General features: G+C 42.1%; 1 protein-coding gene across 5 annotated transcripts; it reads left to right on the forward strand.

Moving 5' to 3' along the window:
• The first annotated feature begins 8 nt into the window (after positions 1–8).
• LOC146631199 (uncharacterized) lies at positions 9–20,175 on the forward strand. 5 transcript variants are annotated; one of them, XM_085355178.1, is made up of 9 exons: positions 9–237; positions 4,862–5,098; positions 8,018–8,115; positions 9,881–9,953; positions 12,295–12,633; positions 14,289–14,501; positions 14,607–15,080; positions 16,790–16,852; positions 17,143–17,201. In XM_085355178.1, the coding sequence occupies exons 2-8, from the start codon at positions 5,026–5,028 to the stop codon at positions 16,834–16,836; spliced, it is 1,317 nt and encodes a 438-aa protein (XP_085211304.1). In that variant the 5' UTR covers positions 9–237; positions 4,862–5,025; the 3' UTR covers positions 16,837–16,852; positions 17,143–17,201. The 5 variants fall into 5 exon arrangements, with proteins under 5 accessions (XP_085211304.1, XP_085211299.1, XP_085211300.1 ...); XM_085355173.1 differs by having other exon boundaries at positions 14,289–15,080; XM_085355174.1 differs by having other exon boundaries at positions 4,933–5,098; positions 14,289–15,080.
• The last annotated feature ends 1,023 nt before the right edge of the window (positions 20,176–21,198 follow it).

Consider the following 21,198-nt stretch of genomic DNA (forward strand, 5'->3'; position numbering starts at 1 on the left):
AGAAATAAAGTAAGCGAATGGCGGAGCGACACGATGGTTTTACCGTCGTTGTTGCACAAACCGACGCGTAAAACAGCCTCTTGTCCATCCAGACTCTTATTTTAGATATAAGAGAAATAGAGAACTCCAAGAAGAAACAAAGATAGCCACTACATTAAGTAAAACCATCATGCTCCCGAGCAAGACGACTGCATCGCTATGAGATCGTGAAACTGATGAGACAACTGGGTGTAGAAGGTAAGAAGACAAAATTCATGCTTCGCACAATGGGACAAGAAAAGATGGTGACAAGTTATCACCTGTCAGGATTAGAAGTGTGTGGTTTAAATGAGAACACCTATATAGATCTTCCTGACATTTACACTCATGCAGACATTCCAGTGTCTAGAGAGAACATCCCTACACAGGATGATTTAAAAAGGTGGCCACATCTTCGGCAAATCAAGTTCCCACATTCAGACGCAGACATTGGACTTTTGATAGGATGTGATGTGCACAAGGCTATGGAACCATGGGAGATTATTCATAGTAACGATAATGGTCCATATGCTGTTCGAACAGTCCTGGGTTGGGCTATCAATGGCCCTCTCAAGAGAGATTCTTGCTCTACTCCTTCTGACAGAGAGCTGAGTGTTTCAGTAAATCGCATCTCTATCACTAATGTTGAGAATCTTTTGATGCAACAGCTCAACTATGATTTTCCAGAGAAAGCTTCTGAGGAAAAACAGGAAATGTCACGAGAAGACATCATGTTTATGGATTCTGTCAATGGCACAGCTGAAAGGATTAATGGTCATTATCGCATAGGTCTTCCTTTGAGAAACAAAGCTGTCAAAATGCCAAACAACCGCAGTGCAGTAATGCAGAGGGCAGAGAATCTGAAAAGAAAATTAATCAGAAACACAGAGTTTCACGAGGAGTATCAGAGCTTCATGTCTGACTTGCTGAATAAAGGCTACGCAGTTCAGGTACCAAACACAAAGACTACCCCTGAAAATGAGAGAGTTTGGTACATACCACACCATGGGGTGTACCACCCCCAGAAAAGAAAACTCCGTGTAGTTTTTGACTGTGCAGCATCCTTTCAAGGGAAATCACTGAACGAAGAACTCTTGCAAGGGCCAGACCTAACTAACACACTGATTGGGGTACTAACAAGGTTTAGGTGGGATCACATTGCCTTGATGTCAGACATAGAAGCTATGTATCACCAGGTGCGAGTACCTCCAGAGGACAGTGATCTTTTGCGTTTTCTCTGGTGGCCAAATGGGAACTTGAATGAACCTCTGCAAGAATACAAAATGATGGTGCACTTGTTTGGGGCAACATCCTCCCCAAGCTGTGCAAACTATGCACTAAAAAAGGCAGCAGAAGATGCTAAAGAAAAAATGCCACTAGCAGCAGTTAATGCTGTTCTGAACAACTTTTATGTAGATGATTGTCTTCTGTCAGTTTCAGATGAAACAGAGGCATGTACTATGGTCAGGGACCTGACTGCATTGTGTGAGAGTGGAGGATTTCACTTAACAAAGTGGATGAGCAACAGCAGAGTTGTCCTTGCTTCCATTCCTGAAAAGGAAAGAGCAAAAGAGATGAAAGATTTGGATTTGAGACATGATGCACTACCAGAGGAAAGAGTCCTAGGAGTGAACTGGTGCACAGAGACAGATGTATTCAAGATCAGGATAACTGAAAAACCTGTGCCAAAGACTAGGCGAGGCATCCTCTCATTTGTAAGTGCAATATATGACCCATTGGGTTTTTTGTCTCCTGTCATTCTGACAGCAAAAATCATCCTGCGAGAGCTATGTGGCAGGAAGATTTCATGGGATGAGGAAATCCCAGCTGAACTGGCTCAAAGGTCACAAGTTTGGCATTCAGAGCTTTCAAAACTTCATGGCTTTACCGTCAACAGGTGTTTGAAACCTGCTGGATTTGGAGTGGTCATATCTACACAATTGCACCACTTCGCTGATGCCAGTGAGAGAGGTTACGGAGTCGTTACTTACCTTCGTATCACAAACCAGAAAAGAGAAACTCACTGCTCATTCATTATGGGCAAGTCCAGAGTGTCTCCTCTGAAGCAGATAACAATTCCACGTCTGGAGTTGACAGCAGCTGCAGTTGCTGTAAAAATGGACAAGCTCATGAGAAAGGAGCTTCAAATGCCACAAGAAGAATCTGTGTTTTGGTCTGACAGTAGCACTGTTTTAAAGTACATTTCCAGCGAGAACATCAGATTTAAGACATTTGTAGCAAATAGAGTGTCACTTATTAGAGACAACACAAAACCAAGTCAGTGGATGTATGTAAACTCTGAATTAAACCCTGCTGACCACGCTTCAAGAGGAATGAACACAGAGACATTCATGAAGTGTTCAAACTGGATTGCTGGGCCAGAGTTTTTGACAAAAGATAAGAAAAACTGGCCAATTCCACCGGACATTAAAGAAATACCAAAAAATGATGTCGAAGTCAAAGAGGTGATGAGTGTGGATGTTACAAAATTACATGAAAATCCAGTGAACAAACTGATCTCTCACTATTCAGACTGGTACCGTCTAAAAAAGGCAGTTTCCTGGATACTTACGTTCAAGCAGCTGCTTGGCAGGTTAAGTGCGCATCGGAAGCTTCTCATGTCACAAGCAAGTGGCTGTGACAGCACTAAAAGGAAATTTGAAAAGGTTGCAGGTCAAATGCAGCAGTTCAAAACATGTATTAAGGGATCTTCACTTACTACTGCAGATGTTGCAAAGGGAGAAACTGAGATTGTTAAGTTTTGTCAAAATCAAAGCTTCGCAGAAGAAATTGCAAGTCTTCAAAAAGGTGACAAGCTTAAAAGGAGCAGTCACATTGTGAAGCTGGATCCTTTTGTCCAGGATGGAGTTTTAAGGGTTGGCGGTAGGTTGCATGAGTCTGCACTACCAGCCGATGTTAAGCATCAAGTGATTCTCCCTAAAGGTCATCATGTTTCTACTTTGATTCTGAGACACATTCACCAAGAAACAGGCCATGGAGGAAGGAATTACATATTATCCAGGCTGAGAGAAAGATTCTGGATTCCACAGGCAGATTCAGCAATAAGAAAGATCCTGTCAAAGTGTGTAACATGTAGAAGGACATCTGCGAAACCTGGTGAACAAAGAATGGCAAACTTGCCACAAGATCGCCTGATTCCTGACAAACCTCCATTCACAAATGTGGGCGTAGACTATTTTGGACCTTTTGAGGTCAAGCATGGGCGCAGCAGAGTTAAGCGATATGGTGTATTGTTTACATGTCTTGCTGTTAGAGCAATACACATAGAAGTTGCCCACTCACTTGAGACTGATTCTTGCATAAATGCATTCAGGAGGTTTATTGCAAGACGAGGTCAAGTGTCTGTCATGAGATCAGACAATGGCACTAACCTTGTGGGTGCAGAAAGGGAAATGCGTGAAGCAATCAAGGGATGGAATCATTCAAAAATCTCAGAAATGCTCATGCAAAAGGGCATCACCTGGATATTTAACCCCCCAGCAGGGTCACATTTTGGAGGAATCTGGGAGAGACAAATTCGCTCAGTTAGAAGAATTCTTAACCAGATCCTAAAGCAGCAACCTCTGGATGATGAATGCTTGCGGACATTGCTATGTGAAGTTGAAGCAATTGTCAACGGCAGGCCAATAACAAGAGCGTCTAATGACCCCAATGATTTAGACGCACTTACACCTAATCATCTACTTCTTCTTAAAGGGCAGCCAGTACTGCCACCTGGATTGTTTCAAAGAGAGGACTTGTATGCAAAAAAAAGGTGGAGACAGGTGCAGTACCTGTCAGACATTTTTTGGAAGCGTTGGACTAAAGAGTATTTGCCGCTTCTACAAGAAAGACAGAAGTGGTTAGTGACTAGGAGAAATCTGAGACCAGGAGATGTTGTTCTCATAGTTGATGACAGTGCACCAAGAAGTTCCTGGTTAATGGGAAAGGTTGAGAGAACAGTTCCAGACTCACATGGACTTGTCAGACGTGTGTTTGTCAAAACCAAAACTAGCGTTTTGGAGAGGCCTATCGACAAGTTATGTTTGTTGCTCGAAATGGAGGCAACAGTTTGAATATCAGCCTCATGTGTAACAGATATATGTTCAACACATATGACTTATGTTTCATATAATGTTTGGTTAAGCCAGTTAGATTATGAGTGTTGATATTAAATGACGCTTTATTGTGTTAATATGTAATTGTTATGCCTTAGCAGTAACAATTAGGGGCCGGAATGTTAGCGCCATTTATAGTTATTACATGTTTTATTTTGAAAAGCCTGAAAAGGATATGGTGCTTTTGTTGTGAAAGTTTTGTGAGAAATAAAGTAAGCGAATGGCGGAGCGACACGATGGTTTTACCGTCGTTGTTGCACAAACCGACGCGTAAAACAGCCTCTTGTCCATCCAGACTCTTATTTTAGATATAAGAGAAATAGAGAACTCCAAGAAGAAACAAAGATAGCCACTACACTTTGATAAAGTCTCACGTCCGCGTTGTGTTTTTATGGATGTCCAGATCTGATCTACAGGCCAGTCTTTTGTCCTTGACTCTGTCACTCCGTGCACACTCTGACAGAGATCGCATTACGCAACCAGAGCTGACGTTGTCATGCAACTGAACTAGAATGTGATGCGCTTAAAACCAGCCTGCGGGATCTCTCCTTCTCACAGTCACAGCTGAGAGAGAGGGCAGAATGATTTAATGAAGGAAGAGGGGGATTATATGATATATGGAGGTCAACATCTGCCTCAGAAGGATCCAAACACCAGGAGAAAATACAAATCACAGCTCTGCTCATTCTTTGGTGCTTCAGTTCCTGCTATTTGTGTTCTGTTAGATTCTCGTCTGCAGGGGGCGTGCTGGTGGAGCTGTCTGCTTTTGAATGGGGGTGTGCTCTGTTCCCATCAGCACTGGTAAGCAGCAGCTGAGCGCTTCCCATCATTTCGCTGTAAAACCTGCCGGAGAAAAACTCGCTTAGCTGCAGCTGATACCCGAGCAATCATGTTCTGCAGACGGGCATGGCAGAGAGTCGGGCCGCTGGCACGGAGGTCTTTCAAGCCGACACCCAGATACGGTGAGTCAGGACATTTAATGGGACTTTCCAGGAATTATTACTGTGGCGTTAATTAGAGTAATTAAGTAGAGTTTATAGAATAGTTGCGCTCGTTTATTTTCTGCTGCTGCCAGTTCAGTTTATTTTATTTTTTTAATGATTTTGTGGGTTGAGAAAGGGAAAAGTAAAAGTCCAATAAAGAGACGCACTTGCGGGCTTTCCAGTCGAGCTGCAGCAGTCTGATAAAGAAGGTGTGTGCTCTGGGAACACACAGAAGTGTACCACTTGAAATATTACATATTTCAACTTTGTTACAATAAATAATAACTAATCCAATATTTGAACAAAAATAACAATTAAAGGCGATTCTTTATGATGCATCTAAGGAGTGTAGACGATGAAATCACGTCCTAAATCCAGTTTATCTGGATAACAACGTTTATAACCTATTAGTGAACAAAACATCTGTTTTTCAGAATAATTATTTTTAAAATCTGAATCCAGAGAGCGTGCAATGACGGATATTTCAGACTGGCTCTGTTTTCACGCATGCCTGCCTGCCTGGCCCGGATCATCCTTTAGTTTGGGATCAGAGCTTTGTGGAATTCAGCCCGAGGCAAAGCTGCTGCTTCTGCTGCTGCTGCTTTAATTTCCTGCTGAGAAAGCTGTGGCAAAATGCTGCAAACCAGGCTACATCTGGCCACGATAGAAGGTTTTTGTGTTTTTGAACTTACAAGCAGGTAAAAAAAAACAAAAAACTAAACCCCAGAAGATGTGAAAGAAAGGAGGTGAATACTGCTACTGCTTTCTAACTACACACCAGCTCGACACACTGCATCCTAAGTATGCAGCAGGTCCCTTCCTGTTTGACCATCATGTCCTCAGACATGTCTATCTTGTCTGCTGTTCCCTGACATGCGTGTCTATGTTTACAGGCTTGAACCCAGCAGCCAGGATTAAGTGATTACCTGTATAAATAACCTGTATAAGTAACCTGTCCCTGCACTGTGCTGCTGTGTCATTGGTATTAGAGCAGGAGGGAGGACAAACCTCAGCTCTGTTTTGGGTTTGTAATTCAGCGGAGCTGCAGTGAAACTTTGCACAGTGCTCTTAAATATAAAGTCAAAAACAGAGACAGCGAGTCGGCTTCGATAAAAGGTTGATGGGACGGTAAAAGCTGCAGCTTAGCACAAAGAGTGGGAAGAGGAGGGAAATGGTTCTGCCCAAAGATAAAAATAATCTAAAAGCATCTCTAAAGCTCACTGAAGCCATTTTTACAACTCACGCATGAACTCCAGACGATGCTGAAGAGTCACTTTAGGAAACAGATGTAGCATATAAATGTAAAAGGTCTGTATGATGGCCAGACATACTAGCAATGCTAGAAGAACCCTGGTTTAGTCAGACAGTTGCCTGCAGTCATGCAGGTTTAACAGGACATGACACAGACTTTGTGTTATATGCATATATCCTGTTGGGACTTTTATGTGTTTTCTCACTGTTTACTTTCACTCAAAACTACCATCAAAGGTTTAAGCTCTGAAAGCTCATTGGTTAAGTTTAGGCACTGAAGGAAAAGCATGTTTGGTTAGGTTCTGGCAGAACAGCTAAACAATTACATCAATTCAGTTTAAAGCTTTTTGAAGCCAATGAATGAGGCTGTAGATAGAGTTAAGCCTTAGTGCTTTCTGGGTTCACGGTGTCATTTCAGCTACTTTAAAGGGAACACATTATGCTTTTATTTTTTATCTCTAGTGCTCTACAAGAGTAGCTTTGCTTGATCCACGGTTCAAAACAATCCTTCCTTCCAGAGCTGTGTGCCTGATGTAAGCGATGTCCGCTTTCACTGACATCATCCAGAGCCAACAGTAGAAAATAGTTTGAAGCAGGCTGAAGCTTGAACTTTTGGTTCACAGGAATTGTTTTCACCTCATAATTTAAAACCTTAGTAAATAGTAATATGCACATCCACCGTTCTAACAGTTAATATATGACAGAAAATGTGCAAAAGCATAATGGATCTCATTTAAGATTTCAAAATGTGTCTAGGCCATTTGGCGCAGTTCTTCTGAACCTGTGAGAACAAAGTGACGTTTATAAGAGAAGCCTTTTTCTTGTATTATTATTAAACCAGTTTCAACCTTGTGAAAAGCAGTGGCTGGCGAGGTATGTGCTGGATGACAAAGAACAATCGATAAAGTTTAAATGTCAGTCAGTGGAAAAGTCAAAAGTGACAGGATGGGTTAGGATTTGCATGAACACACACAAACAAAGAGGGGTGAGATGTGCTGCACCCTGTGTTCTGTGACTGCACACTCTCACAGTGTGTGAGAGTGAGAGGTCCAGATAGGAAGAGATTAGATTGAGGCTGTGTGATTTTATTTATGCCAACCTGCTTGCACCACCTTTAAACACCAGCTGATCCTTTTGCAGCAGCACTCGTCACCAACACCACAGCGGCAGTCCTGATTTGTGCTAAATGACTATTCCATATGAATTTGAACCCATTGCTTTATGTTGTTTGTTTTGATGCAAATCTGAGATCATCATTCAGGAAGTCTTAGTGTTTGTGTAGTATGTGTGTGCGTGTGTGCCGGGGGTTTAATTTAAGCAAAGATTCAGTGTTTGGCTTGGCTGCTGCTAAATCTTTCCATCTCCTCTGCTACAAATGACCGGGCTGTATTGTGTAACTGGATTAAGGGATGGAGACACGTTGACGCTTTTGATGCACTGTTCTTCGTGCCCGTCGTGCTTGTGATGGAGCGACAGTTTTCTGAACAAAATAAACTCACAAAGTATCAGAGCTGTAGTGGTTTCTATCCATGACTCTCCAGTATTAGTACTGATTCTCATTTTAAATGCACTTATGTGTGTTTATATAAATAAATGTCTTTATTACAAGCTCGCCGGATAACTGTACCCGTGTGTGTCTCTCCACAGCTCCAGTGCGACACATGGCCTTCGGTGTTCCTGGAGGCTCCACCAACATGACGTACTTTGTTTTATGTGGCGGCGGCCTCACTGCTGCAGTTGTTTATGTGAGTATCAGATCAGGTTATAGGCGATGGTTTGTAAGTCCACATTTTCACCGTGTGTGTACTGTTTTTGACTGCTGTAAGCAGGTGTTACACATGGATTTTTCAGGTGAGGAACCTGAACTTGTGCTACAGCGTGGGCAAAAGAAAATCTTTGCGATCATTTGTATTAATATTCATTATTTGTGTTGTTTTCCTTTATATGAGCCGTGATCAGCTGCCCTGTGTGCTGCTGCTCTGAGGTTTACTTCTCTTTCTTGATTTAGACAAGGTAATTCAGTAATAAGCAGGTGTTATACACTGATTTTGCACTTTCTACTCCAGATGCCCATCCTGCTGCCACCACAAAGGGATTCATGTCTAAATTGAACACTGATGACTGCTAACATCAATCTAACCCAGTTTTTTTCAAACTTTTCCTCACATTTCGTTTCAAAAGCTGAAAAAGTTCATGCCTCACAGCCTGTATTTTTTTTAATCAGTAGTTAAACATAAACAAATCCATGTTAAATTTCACATAAATAGAGGTGCATGTCATCAGTGCAGTAGCATCATTAAATTAATTTATTTCCCCTTCGAAGAAAATCATTTTCACCTGGTTGTTCATGTCCGATCAGAGGTGCCCATCCCAGAGTATGAGAACCTACAAGAACCACTGCGTGCTCTGCACCTGGCTTACCTCATCACTGCAAAATGAGGTTAACCTGCACAAGACCACCTAGTACTACAGATTCACTGTAGTTAACATGAATTACAACATTACAAGTAACCTTTAAATTTAAGATGATCAAATAACACTTGTTGACCAATCCTTACCTTTGTCTGTTTCACACAGTTTTTTTTATTCTTGGCTCTGTGTGATGTCACTGGGAGAGGATATCCCTAATATGGTCATCTCTGGCACACAAGTCACCTGCTGCTTAAACACGTGGTTTACAGGAGACAGAATAATTAAATATTACTGCTGCACACATTCTCAATGAGAATAAATGTATTAAGTCACAAAGTTTAGCTAAACGTGCAGCAGTTATATTCAGTTATTTCGTTAAAGACTTGTCATGTGTTCAGGTGTGCAGAGATTTTGAACTAGTTGTTTACGTGAAGAAAGTTTTCCAAAAGGGAGGGGGTGGTGGGGTTAAGATAGAGGATGAACGGAGAGGTTCAAGGTCCAATACAAGATGACTGAGGATTATTTTGAAGTGTTAGTCATGCAAAGCTAGTGCAAGAATAGAAACACAGAGCTGGAAATGAAAGTAACTCATCCCCCTTTTTCTACTTTTCAATAAATTCGTGTTTTTCAGTGTTATACAGGAGTGTAAAAAAGGTCTGCTCTCTTTTTACATCTTCAAAGAAACAAAATCCTCTAGTGCGTTTTTTTTAATACTCATTCAAAACCAGAACAACAAGCTGCTGTACTGGATATATGCAGTTACCTGGTAGTTTTACAGGCTTCTGTCCTTGCTGGTGCAAACTGGGAGCGATGCAGTCTGAAGCCAGGCTGGTCTGCAGACGTTACCACAGCTCAGACGCTGGACGGGACAAAAGAGGCTCTTTGTGCTTTTTGACAATCTCTCCCTTTTTGCTGCCATTGTTCGGTCAAATTTGTCACCCATTCACCGTCAGGCTCTTGGCAAAGCAAACAAGTGTGTCTGACTGTGTTGGTCCATGTTGGACAAAATGTCAGCTTGAGGTTGGATTTTGTTTCGTGCCGTTATCATTAGCTGTGTGCTGGAATGTAATGAGTACATGTCTGCTGTGTTTCTCTCAGGCATACAAGACGGTCAACGATGATACCGAGCGTTACGAGGAAAGACTCGCCAACATGGGCTCCACGGCGAAGGGTTAGCTACTTTCTCACACACAAACACACACACACACTCAAAAACAAACACTGTTACCCACAACTCAGCTTTGTGAACATGACATTGTGCAAGCCGTACACGCTGCACAGACAAGACACACCGATTTCAGCTTATGTGATCGCAGCTAAAGCAAGAGATGGTCTGATATGCAACTTAAAACACTAATTTCTTGTAAATTAAATGATTTTCAAACCTTCTATTTAACCAGTATGTGAAACTCAAGGATAGGCAGCACCAGCCTAGCTTGTTTTTGATAGTAGAAAAGCTGGAGATCCTACAGGAAACTCACACAGCCACAGTGAGAGAGTGCAAACTCCCCACAGAGCTCCCGTGTGTGGGTTCAAACACAGCGATGAATGAAGAGCCCCGAAACACCATCCATGACTGTAAAAGGACCGGTTTTATCAAAGAAATCCCTCACTGTGAGCCTCCTCTCTAAAACAGGTTAAAATGGTGCTACTTCAGCTTGTGCTATTAAGATTAAAATTCCCCAAGGTGTGACAGCCTGTCGGAGTCTGTAACTGTTTAATCGAAGACAGAGAAAGCAGAAAGGAAGAAGCGAATGTATTTCAGGGCTGATTCCAGCTTCACCAGCTGCACGGTAGACTGATCACTCTGAATGGCTTCATCGTGCCTGTCTGTTTTGATTTCTGTCTGCGCAATTTTTGTCTACTCAGCCCGGAGAGGCCATGGCGCTGTGCCCAGAGCCGTTAACTGTGCTGTAATGGTGCTAAGCAGCAGCTGTCAGTGGGTTAGTTGTGATCATGCAGCATTGAAGTGTTGTTTTCACTCCGAAATAAGAAGTCAAAGTGCTGCTGCTTACAGCGATGGAGAGGAAACCACCGCTGGTCTTTAAGGAGCTGAATGCACACATTAACCTGACGTGCTTTGCATCTATAACAAAGATGGGAAAGCTTTCCATAACATTTAGTGTGTTTAGGGGAGTTTTGACCATTCTTCCAGAAGTGCATTTCTGAGGTCAGACACCAATGATGGACGAGAAGGCCGACATCGCTGTGTTCATCCCAAAGGTGTTCTATCAGGTTGAGGTCAGGACTCTGTGCAGGCCAGTCAAGTTCTTCCACGCCAAACTCATCCATGTCTTTATGGACCTTGCCTTGTGCACTGCAGTGCAGTCATGTTGGAACAGGAAGGAGCCATCCCCAGACTGTTGCCACACAGTTAAACGTCTTACTGTGCTGAAGCATTAAGTTCTTTTCACTGGAGCTAAGGGGCCGAGCCCAGTTCCTGAAAACAAGCCGTGCACCATAAACCCCCCTACACCAAACCTTACACTTGGCACAATGCAGTCAGACAAGTCAGACAGTTGGCAACTCGCTCTGTGATTTTTCTTGGCCTACCACTTCAATGCTGAGTTTGTCATTCCCAATCACTTCCACTTTGTTATAATGCCCCCATAGTATATAGTGCTTGATTTTATACACATGTGGCCATGGAAGTGAGTGGAACACCTGAGCTCCGTGAGTAAATACGTTTGGCAAAATAGTCCAAGTTCCTTGAAAGGAACAGTATAGACTGAAAGATTGACGTAGTTTACAGGTTTGAAAGGTGGGAGTTAAACCTGCATTCTTTCTAATGGCCAGTAGGGGGTGAATTGTGTCGCTGTAAAAACCAGTACAGTAAACAAAAATGTGAGAAAAACAAAGCTACCGCTCACGTGATGTAAAACCTCAGAAAAAGCTTTCCAGCTGGGTTTATGTCATTATAGTACGATTGGTCTGTTAGAGGAAAATAAAAAAAATAAATAAGTGTATGATGTAAGGCCAGTCTAACTTATGAGTGACAACTCAGTACTCTACGCATGTGCTCTGTTTCCCAGTTAATGATACTGGTTTCAGAAATCTAATATGGCAACAGCCAAAAATGTCTATAATATTAGCTCAGATTTGGAGACTGAGACGTTAAACTTTATCTCTAAAGTGCTGACTGAAGTCGTGCTGAGCTTTGATTCTGACCTTTTCACTCCACAATCTTCAATAAGCAGTTATAGGAGTGGTAATAATATATTTCTGTCTTTCACTGACATGTTAGGATAAGGATTATCCTTCACTTTGCTCATGTTTACAGTTTTAACAGCAGCTATGTCACCTTTTAGTCCTCAAAGACCTAAAGTCTTGACCTTTAAGCCTCCTTTCTCTGCTACTGAAACCTGCATTAATAAAAGTGCACAGTTGCTTTCATCTTTAATCTCCAGAGGTTAACACTTTATTCAGGCACAGATAAAACAAGCATCATACAGCTAACATGTACTAGAGTGAAATCTTTCACGTGTTTCTCTTTCTGGCCTCTTACGCTGCAGCTTCTTCAGCAAAGGCAGCACCAGAGGCAGCTCCACCTGCAGTTGAGCCTGCACCGGTGGAGGAGGAAGCCCCTGCTGCTGAGGTCATCGCTGAGTCGGCCCCGGCTACTGCTGCTGCAGAACCTGTAGGAGAGACAGCTGCTGAACCTGTTGTGGAAGCTGCGTCTGAAGAAGCAGAAGCCGCCGCCGCCGTCTCTGAGGCGGTCGTTCCAGAGGCAGCAGCTGAGACGGCAGCTGAGTCAGCAGAGACGGAGGACGCCGCTCCACCTGTGGAGGCAGAGGTGGTTGCTGAAGTGGCTGTGGAGGCCCCAGCAGAGGAACCTGTGGCAGAAAACGCTGGTACGGCAGCAGTAGATCTCACTCCACCTGCTGAAGCCGAGGTGGCCCCTGCTGCAGAGGTGGCTGCTTAAACCTGTGATGGCTCGATAGTTCACCCAGTTGGATGTGCTCTGTCCCTCCTCCCTGCCCCAGAAAAACAGACTCATTAACCCAATTTTTTTTGATAATGAGGGGGGGAAAAAAAGTAGTTTCAGTCTTTTTAAAAAATCTGTTGGGGGTTCATCAGTCCAGTTTTCAGCTCCCCTCCTTCCCTTAGCTCTCCTAATGCTTCACATCCAAAAACATCTGGAATTAGTCTGTGTGATTAGAGCCACTGTGGAAAATTATGTCTGTATAGAAAATCTATCACAAAAAGGAAGAAATCCAAATTATAATTTGGATACTGTACAGTACACGGGGTAAATATAATGGACAGAACTAAGTTGGTAATTAATGCTTTCGAAAAATCTGATTTTCAGTGCTCTTAAAACAGGACAGCCCTGTTTCTTGTTCCTTTCCAGCAGGTTTAGATGGTATTTTATGTGTTCAGCCATGTTTTCTTTCAACCTCTAAACTCACCGTGAAGAGTTACCTGAACCAGTTAGCTCTTTGTTAGCAGACTGCAGTGCTGGTCTTGTGTTCTCAAACTATAAAACAGTTTTTGCACAGAGTGAGACGTGGTTAAAACTTCATTTCCTACTTTGTCTTCTTTTTTAAAAATCTCGTGCAGTAAGATGCTTTCTCATATTCATCATTACCACATATCCATATTATTCTTCTACAGCTACACCAGCCTGCACTCACTTTATTTGCCTGGCACACATTTCTATTTTGTTGCCAATTTGTTCCCTAAAAAATCAAAGTTCTCTTTTTGTTGCTGCTGTCTCTTTCCTCTTTTACAGAAAATGCATTCACCCTTATGTCCGTGCATTGAAAATGGTCTTTGGTACAGCTGTAATAAAGATTTTCTTTAGTCTCTCAGATGTTTTTGCTTGTCGCTCCACACCATTAATATTGTATTTGGAGTAGAAACACCTACTTCCTGTAGAAAAGCTCCTTATCCTGAAGAATCCCTGTGCTGTGTTCATGCTCCTGTCTGGCTTCAGCTCGACTGCCATCAAACTAAGAAGTTTTTCCAGCCTTCATAATTGATTTCACAGTATTTCCCACTCACAGAATAATGAGCAGAAAGAAACCTCTGTTAAAAAAATGCTGAAAAATAAACATAAATGCAAAAATAAACACATGGTTGCAAGTGCACAGAGGGGATATGACTAATACTTGTTTACGCTTGATTGTTTGAAAAAGAAATTCATCTGGAGAACAATATAAGAATGTGAATAAGGAATTAGTCAGTGTCTACAATACCAGAAAAGAGTATATTGCATTAAACCTGGGATTTGTAGTCTTCTGTAGAGTGCCTGAACCCGTGGTGACTGTAAAATATCCAGTTATAGATTCCTGGTCAAGGTAAGTTGAATTAATAGAAGATGTAAGAAATTATGTTTTTCATTCATAAAAATTAGTGAGAAGGCTTTAAATTCCATTTAGCGCAAAACTAAAGTAGATTTTAAAATGTTGGCATTGAAGTAAATCTGTTGATTTTTAACAGCTAGAAGGTTTTTCATCAAAACCTGTTTCTCAGCCATCACCTCATGTCTTTTTCCCTCCATCAGAGTCCGCACCAGAGCTGCTCACAGATGTTAAGCTCTTGACCGGCTCAACAGCTGAAATTGCCGCAGCTTCTGTTGGTGAGAAGGATCCGATGGAGACTGTCCAACAAACTGAAGGTGAAGGAAAGGGACACGAGGTGCTTGAAACAGAAGCTTTGGAAGAAGCCTCAGAGGCAGTGGCCAAGGAAGCATCTGAAGAGGGAGCAGTTGTAGAAGGTGAGGAGGAGGTGAAGTCTGGAGAGGGTGAGAAAAGTGCAGAAGATGCTCAGACTCCAGCTGCTGAAGAAGTGATAACGGAGGTGACATCTGCTCTGGCTGCAGCTGTGGACGAGGAGGCAGCGGCTGGATCTCATCCTGAAGAAACAACATCTCCAATGACCACTGTGGACGAGGCAGAGGCTGAAGTTCGACCTGCTCCTGAGGAGGCCATCGCTGCTGAAGATGTTGCTCCTGCTGAGGAGGCCACAGTCACCAGTGAAGCTGCCCCACTGGATGAGATTTCACCAGCTGACCAGGCAGCAGCTGAAACACCTGCAGAGGAGACAGCTGAAGCTGCTGTCAGCACGACTCAGCTGGCAGCAGCCTCCGCTGGAGCAGACCTAAAGGTTCTTTCAGTTGTAGAAGCAGAGCCTACATCAGGAGCTCCTGTGCATGAGGAGAAACCCTGCCACTCCTGCCACTCTGCTCCCTCAGCAGGAGAGGAGGTGGTGCCACCTGCTGCTGTAGGAGAGGAGTTGATCACTGATGGTGCTGTGGATACTTCACAAGAAGCCAAGGATGCAGCCTCAGCACAAAGTAAGAATAAAAACCCTCCACTTAAACACTGTTTCGGCTGAAATTCTGCATCATCTGTAGTATGTCCCAACCCGGTCTGAGAAGCAAGGGATCAACAGTGTAGTGAAACTGTGAAGTGAGAATTATTTACCACTTCACAAAGTTAAAACAGTATTGAAAGTATTAATATCAAATTGTAGTTTTGAAACAAATAGGTTTTAGTTTTACCTCAAAATGCAAAAATCAGACAAAAACTAAAATCCTAGGTTTTAGTTTAGTTTAGTTCTGCTCGAACAAAACTGAACAAACAAAAGACAAAGAGGAACCTGGAGTGCAGGATCTGTTGCTTTTAGCCTACTTTATCTTGTCAGGCAGCTTCTATTTTTGGGATTTCTCGGTAAAGCAGGTCTGCCAGCAGTCAGTCCTGGGCATGCACACAGTGAATCGGTTAATTCATGATTTAACAAGAGGGGGCAATTACTTTGTCAGGTAATGTCAGGTTGGTTTGGATACCATTTTTCCTTAATAAATGTAAAAATATAAAATCTGTATTTCATTGGGTTATCCTTGTCTGATGATCTGAAACAAAACAAATCAAACAAAAAAAAAACAAAAAAAAAACTAAGAAATCAAAAAGAGGAAAGATACTTTTTCACAGCACTGTAAATATTGGCTGATCACACGGCACAATAATAATAATTGCAAAGACACAAAAACAGCAGTGATGGTATATGAAATCAATGGTGATGTCATCATTTTTATTTGCATGTTTATGTAATATGTACATAAAAATAAGGATAAGTTGGTATGTTGACTTCATAGTTGTGTGACTTGAAGTGCAGCCACAGTGACACGGGGAGGAATTCAGTAGACTTACAGCTCTGTCTGGTGATATTTCTGTAGCACTTCCCTATCGAGTTGAACAAACAAGTTTTATCTTTTAGTATAAAAAGGTCTTGAACTTAGTTTGTAGTGTGTATTAATATATTTGCACTTTACTGCTGTTTAAGGATCAGGGAAAAAGAGGAATTGTGACTATATGAAGAATAAAATATTGGGAAGTGAAACCCAAAACATCACACAAAAGAAAACAATTATCAAATTGTTAAAGTAAAACAGGAAACGGCCAAAAGGAAAGAACACTGAGACTAACACCAAACAAGATGGCATAAAAAAGGAAACACAAGAGATCAGAGGAGCTCGTGCAGAAACAAAGAGAGAGGGAAACAATGAGGGCGCTAGAAACACGAGAACCAAAGCAGAGCTCCAAGGAATGAAGATCAAAAAATCAAAACAGGAATCCAAAAATTCAACAAACACAAAAATCAAATCTCAAAGAAAAAAAGAAACTAACAACACAATCATTGGATAAATACAGGGAGTTATACTACGTTTAGATAAAGCTAAGATAAAAATAAAAAGAATCACCACAGGAAGGCAAAACCTCAGGTTCTCAGAGGTGAACAAGACCAAAGTTATGGCCATCAAAGCTGATGAACCTTCCCAGATGACCAAATACAACACATTATCAGTAAATAAATAAAGTAGTAGGTCACTCACTGGTTCCCTAACGGCCTCCTTGCCACTCATTCGTGAAAACTTTGTGAACTCCCCCAAACGCTAAATGTATCCCTGTTCGAGTTTGCCCTCGAAAACAAGCAAGCAAAGACAGCAGTAAAGCCTTTCTTGTATTAGGCTCTGACCAGATGTATTTCTGCCTGTATCCACAGAGACAAAGGAGTCTAACTGGACTGTAAAACGCTGCTCAGTCATGTAATTTTACAGTTAAGAAGGTAAAGCAGCACAGCTATACACAGACCTAAAGAGAGCTAAATGGACAAATATGCACACATTTTAGCAGCTCACACTGTAACAGCTCCAGTGGGTCTCATAAACATTCACAGACACTTTTCTCTGTTTCAAATGTTAAAAGATAGTTCAAGCTGCACAGCTGTGAATTCAATATTTAAAATCCTATTTTTTAAACTGTAGAAAATGTGCACTGCAAAATCCTACAGTCATGTACACCGAGTGAATGCGTTTCTGTCTCCTTTAAGTTGAAGTTGTGCTTGTTTTCTTGCAGCCATGGAGGCGACGGTGGTGGTGATAGCCCAGTTGTGACGGGACAGACAGTGTGCCTTCCACAACACTCGCCTACCTGTCAACTAAGCCAGAGCGACCGGCAGAAAACAAAAAACATGAATAGAGGTAGTCGCAGGTGTAACCGACTCAAACGTCCTTTCTGAAATGTTATCAGAGTTGTCTTCTGTATTAGTGCTTGTGAGGTGATTCCTATCATGTCCTCTAGGTGCCACTGTTGCAAAACCTTTCATGATCAGCTGAGGCTTCTTTAAATCTTTCAGTAGGCAGTGGAAGTGGGTTACTTTAATACTGTGGTGTATTTTAGCACGGTGATAGACCACTTTTATAGACAATAAGTTTGCCAATGTGGACAAGAATTTTTAATGGGAGTTTAGGAAGCCAAAAAAACAAAAAAACAAAGCAACATACTAAACACAACACCATCGCATTAATCTAGCTAAGTGTAAACAGCAGTAAATACTAAATATTAAATTTTGTTGTGCAGCACGCAGGACAGACAGCGCACAATGTGCTTTGAAGTAGCAGCCAAGAAAGGTGTAATTTAAGTCTACGAACAGTGAACACGCGTGTGCACACCTGTGTGGATCAGCGCGCTTGTATTCAAATGGTTTCCCCATGTAATGGTCTGCAAGAGGATGTAGAGAGCCATAGCCCCGTCCCCCAGGGCATGAAGCAGGCATGGAGGAGATCCAGGCCCCAGACATCCAGAGGCCCCAGAGTGCGAGTGATAGGTTTGTAGCTTGAACCCATCCGCTGGAACGTTGGAGACAATATAATTACACTGCAAAGCAAGACACGAAGTAGGCAAAGTTCTTCATGTTTCTCGTGCACGGGAGAGACCGGACAGGCGCCGTTCCTTCGCTTGACCCCAGTTGCTCTCTCTCCCGTAACACTGCTCTTTTATTGAGGTTACATGAATATGCATAGGGTCATTAACATATAACATCTCACATAGGTATACATGTAAACAAAGAATAGTGTGTGTGTGTGTGTGTGTGTGTGTGTGTGTGTGTGTGACCCCATAAACGACTTCCTTAACCTGCTGGTCTGGAAAATCCAACAGTTCATCTAAACACAAAAGCACTTAGACTAGAACAGACGTAGCTACGTTAATCCTACCATAAAACAATAAAACAAGGTACGACCTCTCCATGCTCCTAGGATGTAGGTGTGCATTCCAGTGTGGAATACACACCAAGCCTTTGCAGCCTGCTAAAGATCACAGTCCTATCACAACACAATTGATTATACACCTCTAAGCATATATGGTTAAATATTTCTAAGCATAAATGACAACCAACAATACAAAACCTAACAGCGAGAGCCCAAGGAGGCCCACCGGAGGGGTATCCGTGCCACCCTCATGGGAAGGGCTGAGGATCCCCGACGAGGCGCCACCCAGTAGCCACCGAGCAGAAGCTAGAGGGGGCTGCACCGGCGTGCCCGCCGGCTCTGCCGGCAGCCAGCTGTGCCAGAGTGAACCGAGCCGCAGGCCCAGAGGCCGGAGGCCCGAGGGCCCCCCGCACCCGGGGTATGTTGGATTTAGTCCTGATCGCAGTTTGACAGCCAGTGCTGTCCTCTGTCTGGGATTCCTAATTTTTATGGACAGGATTTCTGTGTGTAGGCAAGTAGTCTCCAGTTTTGTGGCCGCTTGATCTCAAGTGCTTTGAGTGCTCAAGCAGAGTAGAAAAGTGCTATATAAGAATCAGTCTATTTGCCATCTCATATCTGTTTTTATGGATGCTGTGGTTCTGTTGGCTTCATCAGGTGACAACCTCCAGCTCGCACTGGGGTGGTTCGCAGCTGAGTTTGAAGCAATGAGAATGAAAATGATCTCCTCTGAGCCTGGGTGGAGTGCTCACTCTGGGTGAGAGATGAGTTGTTGTGCCAAGTGAAAAAGTTTAAGTATCTCGGGGTCTTGTTCACAAGTGAAACGAACAGGAGACTGACAAACAGATCAGTGTTGCATCTGCAGTGTGGACACTGTACCGGTCTGTTGTGGTGAAGAAAGAGCTGAGCATGAAAATAAAGCTGTCCATTTACCAGTTACCAACCTTACCTATGGTCACAAGCTCAAGGTAGTGAATACAATGATGTAATCTCAAATACAAGTAATGGAAATTCCTCTAACTTAGAAATAGGGTGAAGAGCTCAGTCATTTATGAGTGTCTTAGATTAGAGCCGCTACCCCTCAGCATCGAAAGGAGCCAGCTGAAGTGATTCAAGCATCTGACTACGATACTTCCTGGGTGCCCTCTGGGTGAGGGCAGACCCAGCACACGCTGGAGAGATTATATCGCTCAGCTGGCTTGGACACATCTTGCTGTCACCATAAATAAGGTGGAGGTGGTGCCTGGGTAGAGGGAGGTCTGGGCTTCTCTGCGTAAGCTGCTCCCCCACGATCCAAACCCAGATAAGTGGCAGAGGATGGATGGATGGATGGATGGATGGATGGATGGATGACAATCTTTTTCTCATAATACAAAGGCAGGTACTTACATGACTGTCTTATTATCCATACATATCAGAATTTTCTAGGTTTTAGTCTTCCTCTACAACTGCAATAAAAAAAATAAGTGGGGTTTAATTTACTCAAAGGAAAAAAGAATTTTGTTTGTCAAATGGCAGAAAAATATTGTTGTTATTTATATTTTAGCTCCTGCAACAAAAGTTTGCTTTAAGTGGTTTAAATGTTAAGTATGTGAACATCAGTGCTTCCAGTTATGTAAGATTGACACAAAAGCTTTATTTTACATACAGAAATAAATGTGTTATTGATGCACTTTTCCTTCTTTTCTGATACCACTAGCACCTAAAATAGTTTAGAAAAAAGTGTTGAAAGGTCAAACACAGACACATATACACACATACGGAGGTGAAAAATACCTGAAGCAAGAAAATATCCGGTAAACACATTTCCACATCCATACCAACACCTGTCTATACTTACACAAATCTCCATTTATGTGCAGACTGGGTAAGAGAATAAGAGAAAATGATTGTAGATATATAGATTGAAACTTTGTTTAATATATCTGCATATTAAACAGTAACTTTAATTAGCTTGTAATTAGCAAATTGCTCTGCAAATGACTTCTCTGTTGTCTGATAATGTACTCAAATTTTAAATAAAGTGAATTAATAACTAATGAGATTACATGTTTTTGAGCATTTGTCTGTTCTTTTTTATCTTTTTGGAATAACTTGGTCAAAAGCAAACAGAAGAAGGATAAATATGTGCCCCCTTAGCTAAAGTTTGTGGTGCAGAACAGGTCGATCTGTTGTCAGATAATTGCATTTCTCTAATAAAAACACTTAAAAGAATAATTTAGAGACTAGACAATTTACTGACAAGCAGTTTCATGGCCAGGTGAGACCTGTTACCTCATTATTTCATGAAAAATAAGCAGATACAAGATCTGGAGTTGATTCCATGTTGTGTTGTTGAACTTAGTAGCTGTTCACTGGAATTCCCATCAGCCACCATTAAGTTGAATACCAAAAAACCTAAAAACTTTAGAAGTGCCTAACTCTACAGTCCACTATATTCTTAGAAAAGGAGGATTATTGTTATTGCTGAGCACTGGCCAGTTCAACAATAACAAAAGGCCATGAAGACCACAGAAGACATCTAAGGTGGGCGATTGCTGAATTCTTTCCTTGGTTAAGAAAAACATATCGAGTCAAAGTCTACAATCAAGAGATACATTAATGAGACAAAATTAGACTTTACAAGAAAACACCTAAAAGAGCCTGCTTAGTTCGGGGGGGGTCAAAGGTGGAAAGCACGATCCAGTGCAAATGGATAATGACCCAAAGCAAAGTGCAAAAGCAACAAAAAAAGATATTCTTCAGTTTTCAAGTACTGATCTCATGTTCTCTATGCAAACAGAGCATGCTTTTCATTTGCTGAAGACAAACCCGAAGGCAGAGAGATCCACAAACAAGCATCTGATGAGAGGAAACAGCATTTGGTCTGCACTTTAGTCACGTGTGGACTGTTTGATTTAAAACCCACTGTGTACAGCTGTAAAGA

The sequence above is a fragment of the Diplotaxodon limnothrissa genome, linkage group LG6, assembly GCF_057381915.1.
Source record: "Diplotaxodon limnothrissa isolate DT_005_m linkage group LG6, D_limnothrissa_male_GT1.1, whole genome shotgun sequence".
Lineage (NCBI taxonomy): Eukaryota > Metazoa > Chordata > Actinopteri > Cichliformes > Cichlidae > Diplotaxodon > Diplotaxodon limnothrissa.